The sequence below is a fragment of the Limulus polyphemus genome, unplaced genomic scaffold (assembly GCF_000517525.1).
Source record: "Limulus polyphemus unplaced genomic scaffold, Limulus_polyphemus-2.1.2 Scaffold118, whole genome shotgun sequence".
NCBI classification, from domain to species: domain Eukaryota; kingdom Metazoa; phylum Arthropoda; class Merostomata; order Xiphosura; family Limulidae; genus Limulus; species Limulus polyphemus.
In genome coordinates, this window is record NW_013665728.1 from 644,476 (window position 1) to 652,857 (window position 8,382).

The 8,382-nt window shown below is 29.9% G+C and overlaps 1 protein-coding gene across 8 annotated transcripts in view; it reads right to left on the bottom strand.

The window, feature by feature from the left end:
- The window catches only part of LOC106472268 (golgin subfamily B member 1-like), a 121,912-nt gene that overhangs the window by 46,995 nt on the left and 66,535 nt on the right, over nt 1-8,382 (bottom strand). For all 8 annotated transcript variants that reach the window (XM_022401587.1, XM_013932906.2, XM_022401610.1 and 5 more), the window contains 3 exons: nt 5,783-5,962; nt 3,285-3,374; nt 668-2,236 (listed from right to left, as the gene is read on the bottom strand). In XM_022401587.1, the coding sequence (XP_022257295.1) occupies nt 668-2,236; nt 3,285-3,374; nt 5,783-5,962 (1,839 nt within the window). The remainder of the gene's footprint in view (nt 1-667; nt 2,237-3,284; nt 3,375-5,782; nt 5,963-8,382) is intronic.

The window sequence follows — 8,382 nt, forward strand, 5'->3', positions numbered from 1 at the left end:
GCTCCTCTTGACAGCCCTTTTTGTCCTCTCTGATGGACCAGGACGACCCGGATGCTGCTCAGTTGTTTCCTGAACTGCACGATGATTCTGTTGACTGCCGAAAGCGGGATTCCCATATTCTGCGAAATATGCCGCTGACTTATTCCACCATCTGCTTGACCAACTATCCTTCTTCTAACAAAATCTGACAATTTGTGAGAACCTTGAGTTCTAGGCATGTTGTAGCACAAGATAATTAGTGTGCAGACCATTTTCATTAATATAGTGCTCTGTGAACACAAATTAGTTAGCATAAATCAGTTACATGACGAAAAATTAGGTGTCTATTTACTTGTGACCACTCAGTGTACTATGGTAATGCCACCTCTTTATTGTGTGGAAATGAGCTGCACCAGAGTACAATCATCCAACCAATCATAAAGTACCAAAACAATATGAAGCTTATAAAAGTATGGACAGTAGTAGTAACAATAGAAGTGTGAGTTGTCATGGCTTCCAAGACTGAAATATAGCAACCTTAAAAAATATCTGTTCAAACATAACTTTAATTATTAAATTATGGTAAAAGCTAGATACCTACTTAGAGCAGAGCTAAATATTGAGCTATAAGGTATATACAACCATTTTACTGTAAAAACATTTTCAACATAAATCACTTTCAACTTACTTGTATTTCATTACTTTTTGCTCTATCTTGAGATTTATTTGCTTTAATTTGAGATAATTCTTCCTCCAATATCTTAACTTGGTCTTGTAGAGTTTTTTGTTTTTGTTTACTTTGTTGCAGTTCATCTAGTAAAACTTTCATTTCTTCAGTCTGGTTCTGAAAATCTAAGGCAGGTTTATCAAGTGATTCTTGATCAGCTCTTTCCTGTATGCTTTCTACAATTCTTTTATTTAGGTCTTCAGTTTCTTTCTTTTGCGTAACTAATTCTTGTTTAATGGACATCAACTGGTCACTGAGAGACTTGTTTTCATTTTTGGCACTGTTAAGCTCTTCATTCTTAGTATTCAAGGCACTATGCAACTTGCAAATGAAATCATCCTTCTGCAGAATAGCCTTTTCTCGCAATCTTACCTCTTTTCTCATTTCTTCCAATTGCTGGTAAGAATCTTCGTTTGTTTGTGATGCCATATCAATTTTATGTACCCTGTTTTCTTGTGAAAGTTTTTGACTTGCATCAAGTTGAATGTCATTCAGTTTCATTTGCAAATCTGTTATCACTTGTTCCTTATCTTCTACACGCTTTTCCATTTCAGCTTTTATAATCTCAAGTTCTTTGCTTAGTTCTTTTATTTTTTTGTTTGCTGTTGCATTTAAATCATTTTCTTTGGCAAGACAATCTTGTAAAAATTGAAGATCAGTTTCTAATATGGTTAATTCATTAGATTTACCATCGAGATGTTGCATAATTTCTACCAATTCCACTTCTTTCTCATGAAGTTGATGTCTGGTATTATCTAGCTCATTGACCATCTGCTCTAACCTTACATCTTTTTCATCTCTTTCCTTGACCAAATTATGTTTTTCTTCCTCAGCTTCTCTTAATTGTTCTGTCAAACATCCCACTTCAAAGATAAGACCCACATTTTTCTGGGCTTCTTCCAGGTCTAATTTTAGTTTCTCAATTGTCTCATATGCTGAAGAAAGTTCTTCATTTCTAACACTAAGATTATGCTCCGTTTCTGACAGTACACTCTGAAGTAAGTTTAAATCATTTTGTAATGACTTTGATTCTTTTGTTTTTAACTGAACTTCACTTTCGGTATGATCTAGCATCAATTTTTTACTTTCTAATTCTGCGTTAACCTCATTTAAATTTATGTTGGCTTGATGAAGGTGTTGTTCTTTCTCTTTAAAGAACTGTTCTATTTGGGATTTTTGCTGTTCTGCATTTTTCAGTTGCTCAGTCAATTCTTCAGTCTTTATTGTTAACTCATTGAGTTTTTCATTTTTGTTCTTCAAATCAGTTTCAATATAGTTTTGTGCTTCTCTAAGCTGAACAATCTGTAGATTTAAAGCTTCCTTTTCTTCTTTTTCAGTTCTTAACGTTTCATTTGAAGAACTAAGTTCTTTGTTTAACCTTTGAATTTCTTCATCCTTACATTGGAGATCCTCTTTTAATTTTTTTTCCAATTCCTGTACAGTAGAATCCTTTAAACGCAAATTATTAAGAAGACCTTGAAGTGACTTTTCCATTTCCTTTGCTGTTTTGTTTCTTTCACTCAGAAGTTCCTAGCAATATGAGTATGAAATTAAAACTGTGTGTATGCATGTATATACATGCACATAAATACAAAAACATGTAAAGTTTCTTTCAGTTGATTTTCAACTGCACACAATCATTATTCTCATCACTCAAGTATACACTAAATACAATGTTAAATAATTTCAAATGTAAGTGAAATACGACAAAATGATTAGTCAATAATGTTAAGAAAGCATTTGATCATACATTAAAGTTCTTTATATATTCACTTACCTGTCACACATTAAAGTTCTCTAGATGTTTACTTACCTGTCACATATTAAAATTCTTTATATATTCACTTATGTCTAATTTGTTACTAAAAAGAATCCATTTTAATATGCTTCTGAGTAGACTGACTTTATGAAATTGTTTTATTTCTTTTTAACTTTAAATCTTGAGTTATTCAAACAACAAAATTTTAGAAAAACTATTTCAAACTATACTAATTTTTTTACTTATGCCAAATCTAGATACTATCTACTAAATTTACTCAAGTTTCATGCAATTTGATTAAGTATTTCACTGTCAAAAGGAAACAACTCAAGGGATATCTGTGATACCTCTCCAGTCCAGAAAGGATTAATACTGTGACCATCCAAGTCAAATGTAAAAATGTAGTTTAGTTTCTGTATAAATTTGCACAGGAAACTCTGAGTAGTCCTGGGAAGTATCTAGAACACTTACAAATAAATATGTAAAAAACTTGGGCCTTACTGTTCTATATCATCAGATTGTTCATGCTGACAACTTATTATACTAGATACTGCTTGTGCTATGAAAATTTTTTTATACAGTAATCACTGCACAGTTAAGAGTAGAAATAAGCATAACATTTTGAACTTTTAAGTATACTGAAATCATGTTCTTTTTTTAATTTATAAATATCTTATTGTGATGGCAGTTGCTTTACGAGCTGAAACAATTTTCAACATGTATAAGCACAATACATATATTCAGATTCTTCTTCTGTGTGCAGAAAATTTTATATAAAATCAAGTTAACAAAGTGATAACTTTGACATATGAATCATACCTGAATAAAGTTGTCTTTTTCTTTAATAGCCTGATGGAGGGCATTGCACTCTTGTTCAAGTGAAGCTTTATCATTCCCCATAAAGACATCCTAGAAAAATTAAAAAGTAAAGCTGATACAATTAATTTAGCTTTTACTGATGTAATTTAACATAAACATGTATATTATCATTACATGTATCTTGAAAAATAAGCATTAGCCAATAATTAACACAGACAAAACGTGTAGAACAAAAAAGTTATTTGAAGAAAACAAAAAACATTAATTAAAAAATACAGAAATATGAAAGAAAAAACCTACTAAACTCTACATATAGAACTATTCCATTAATATGAATTTTAAAATATAGAAACATGGAAGGAAACCTACTAAACTCTACATATGGAACTATTCCATTAATATTAAAATATAGAAATGTTAAAGAAAAACCTACTAAACTCTACATATAGAGCTATTCCATTAATATTCATTTTAAAATATAGAAACATGGAAGGAAACCTACTAAACTCTACATATGGAACTATTCCATTAATATTAATTTTAAAATATAGAAACATGGAAGGAAACCTACTAAACTCTACATATGGAACTATTCCATGAATATTAATTTTAAAATATAGAAATATGAATGAAAACATACTAAACTTTATATATAGAACTATTCCATTAATATTAACTTGAAAATATAAATACAAATAAAAAACCTACAAAATTATACATACAGAACTATTAAATTTTTGTAAACAAATATTTTCACACAAATAAACTTTAAAAGTTCATTACAGAACTCATATAATTTATCACATAACAAAACATTTTTTCCCAGATCATGAACTGTTTCAAAAACCATCTTTCTAATCATCTGATCTTTTAATGTGTATTATATGACAACTGATTTACACGTCAAGTTCCCAAACTTTTAAACGTACATAACTATCTTTGCTACATTCAGATAGAAAAAACAAACAAAATCTAAATAATTTGCAACATAAAAATAAATAATCAATTATTTTAAGTTCATGTTAATTTGACAAAAACTAATAATGAGTTAATCAAATTATGTAATTTTGTACCTTAGTCAATATAGGGCTTGTATATTAACTTAATACATTTTTTTGTATCCTGTTCTAAAAATGATCTTAACTTTATTTTGTTTATCTAATAGGGCAATTTGTTTCCCTTGCATTTCCACATCAACGAAAGTTTGCACATTTACATATATTTCCAACATTTCCTGATTTTATTCTTTGCTTTATGTTAATTAACTTGCAACTGAGTTAGATGTATTCTATTCATTGAAATTTTATTAGCCTAAAGACAAGTAATTTTGAATTAGTTCAACTGAACTGTTTATTTGCCTAACTAATAACAGTCATTTCTCAATTCTTATTTAACAAAATGGCTAAAACTTTCATTATAACATGACACTTTTTATGCAAATTTTGGCTAGCAACAGGTAACTGAACAAACTGTTCACTTGAAAATAATTTTTTTATTGTTGATATGTAGACATTTTAATACAATAGTATCAAATAAAATACATTCAATGTTTTAATCCTCATACAATGAAATATAAAACACTTAATTCCCCTAAATTCAATTTTGTATCAGAATTCTTTAAATTTACTCATAGCCTGCAATACTTTTTGCTTCTATAATACACAGCTCATTTTCACCACATAACAAAGGGATTTTTGAATAGTTTAGAGAAAATATTTAATTTTTCTGAGTTTTATCATATTGACTTACTGTATTTTCTCCTATTGGAAACTTTTTTTATAAACAAAAACAATGCTTATAGGTAATTCTGTTACTTTTACTGTTGCTTTAAGTTCTTAAGATACAATTAATAGTTAATAGTTTAGAAACACATTCAACACAAGACAAAAACTTGTTACAATCTGTCTGTACTAAGTAAACAGTGAAAAGTTTTCTTCTTTTAATTTGGTTTATTTAGAAAATATGAAACTTCTATTACTAGATATTTTTTTATATATGCACAAGTGAAAATGTTCTTTAAAATATATATATAAACACACACAATAGTATTTTATATTTATGAAAATGTTATTTTCTAGCAATATTCATCTAGGTGTAGAAAAATAATCTTTTTTTTACATAACACGTACTTCATGCTCATTAAAATGTATATAAACTATGTTGTAATATGAACCAAAAAGAGTTATCCTTAAGTTTATCTTTATACAGTATAAATTTTTGAAAACATTATTTCAAATGTAGTGAAAATATAAATATTTTTTAGAATTACCACTTACCATACATATAAATGTGCTTTAAACACATTCTATCAATCCTTTTAATATATTATACAAGATCTTTAACTATTCCATTGAGTACTAATAATAAATTTTCATGTTAAAACATAATAAAAATTTATATCATCCAAAAAAAAAAAAAAGATGGTATATGACTAGACAGAAAATAGAATGAGAACAGGGTAACATTAGCTAAAACTCTGAGACAGAGGACAGCCAAACCTCCATAGTTTTTTGAGTATCCTGAATGGAATGTTGAAGCTGAACTATCATAGCATCTTTTTCTGAACAGATTTTACTGTGCAGATGAGCAGACTTGGACATTTCTTCTTGCAGCAATTTTAAGCTATGCTGTAAGTTCTCCACCTGCTGGAGTCGACCTGTTGACTGTTGCCCTAAAATCTGCAAAAGTGAAAGCAAAAGAGAAGAAGCTTTTATATATTTCATGGATAAATTCAGATGAAAAATACATATTAAAACTGTATTATTTCTCACCTGCAAATTATTGATGTGAATATACGTGTGTGTGATATCTTAATAGCCATGATTAGACCTCTTTCTGGTGCAAAAAATATTTACTTTTGGCCTCACAAAAAAACCTGTAGTTTACAAATAACACTTCTGAAACCCATTTAGAATCAAAACCTACAAAATACATCACTTTTGTAAATATATATGCCATGATGTCTTTTTAAAAGTAGCAGCTGACAAAGAGAAATATGGCTGAAAAACCAAGGTTTGGGGACAACAGGTTCTCAGCTCACTGGAGGGAAGATCGTGAATTTTTAACAAAGAATAAAAATTAATGGCTTAAAATTTAAAAGAAAAAAAAACAAAAACAAAATATATATATATAATTCCAGTTTTCCATAACTATCAAAAGTTTGTTTTTTCTAGACAGGCATATCAGAGAAAATAATTTTTTTAAAACCTTTTCTCAATTTATCACCTCAAATGTATGCATTCTCACTGCCAGTGAATCAATGCATGAGCCATACATTAAAAATGTCAGCAGTTGGATATCATCACAAAAACAGCCAATTATATTTCATTTTACTGACAATAGGTGATCTTAATCTAAACCTATTTGCTATTAGCTGGAAATTCTGACATTTGGCCAATCATACATGTAATATGTTGGGAAGATGGAAAAGACAACATGATCCAGATCTACCCCAAGAAGCTATCTAAAATATGATGTAAACTGTGGTGTTTGTCCGAGCATTCGTCTTTCTACCCCTTGAAAAGCTGCACATGCAGGCAAAGCCCAACATTCACTTTTGAAATGATGGGAGAACAGGCATGAATAATGTTGAAGCCAAATTTTATTTTGCTAGCAGGATATTCTACACTAAGTTGTTTGGAATTAATCACACTATCATTCACATTTCAAAATGTAACGTAACTTAAAAAACAAAAATTTGGATTTACCATATGTTATTATTAAGTGGCTCTTAGCATCATTGAAATGCTGAACAATTACTTTTTGTCATGAGTGGTAGAAGTAGCTCGGAGCTTTGGCTTTGAGTGAAACCACGAGTGCAACACAATTACCCTTTTAAAAGTCCACGAAATAATTTAAATTGACAGATTAACTTAAATTTTTCCCATCATTGGGGACAGGTACTTTTGCTTGTACAACTATGAAAAGAAATAAACATGCTGTCATTTAGTGTCTAAGCTAAGACAGAATAATAATAAAAACCACATGCTTGAACAGGCTAACTTTGTGTTAAAAGTTCAAGACTATTGGTTACACAATTAATCATATTTGTCACACATTATTATGATACTTATATTTTTAAAATAATATACTTTATTCATTCCTTTTGGTTTTTCATGAGAAAGAAGAGTGTATAAATATTTCACACACATTATGGCTACCATATGCATTATTTCACTCAATAGAGAGCTCAGACTGGCTTGGACATGACACAGTGGTGGTCAGAACACTATATATAAACCATTTGTTGCAACAATAATCATGTTATGAACACCTAATAAAAGGCAATCATACCATATAATTTCCACAGTCTCATTTCCCTTTTTACATAATTTTGTTTTAGAGTTAACAACTTTTTTGTTACAATACAACAGATTTGACAAGTAGACTCCAACATGCATGATGCTGACATTAATCACACTGATCTACACTAAAATAGATTGTTTGTTTGTTTTGAATTTTGCACAAAGCTACACGAGGGCTATCTGCGCTAGCCATCCCTAATTTAGCAGTGTAAGACTAGAGGGAAGGCAGTTAGTCATCACCACCCACCACCAACTCTTGGGCTACTCTTTTACCAACGAATAGTGGGATCGACTGTCGCATTATAACGCTCCCACGGCTGAAAGGGCGAGCATGTTTGGTGAGACTGGGATTCGAACCCGCGACCTGCAGATTGCGAGTCGAGTTCCCTAACCACCTGTCCATGCCGGGCCACTAAAATAGAAAACAAAAGGGATTGTAATTACTTTTTTTATTAAATCCCATTCCAAGATTTTTTTTTAAATGAGGTATTTTATTAGTTTTGTTATGTAATACTTACTACTTCCATTAAAAGACAAAAATTGAATTAATCTAAGTCCTTAACCCAATGACCACCGGCTACAAACTCTCTGAGTAGCTAATGCAAGTCTTGCTATATTTCATTCCAACATTAAAACTAATGGATCAAATTGTTTGAAACTTCATAAATGCATGTAGTTTAAGAAACATAAATCCTGTTACTTTTGATAAATTTAGTTTTTTTGCATTATGATCTTTATGATCTTGGAAAATTACATTAGGAAATGGTATTTATAAGAAATGATTGTGATATTTA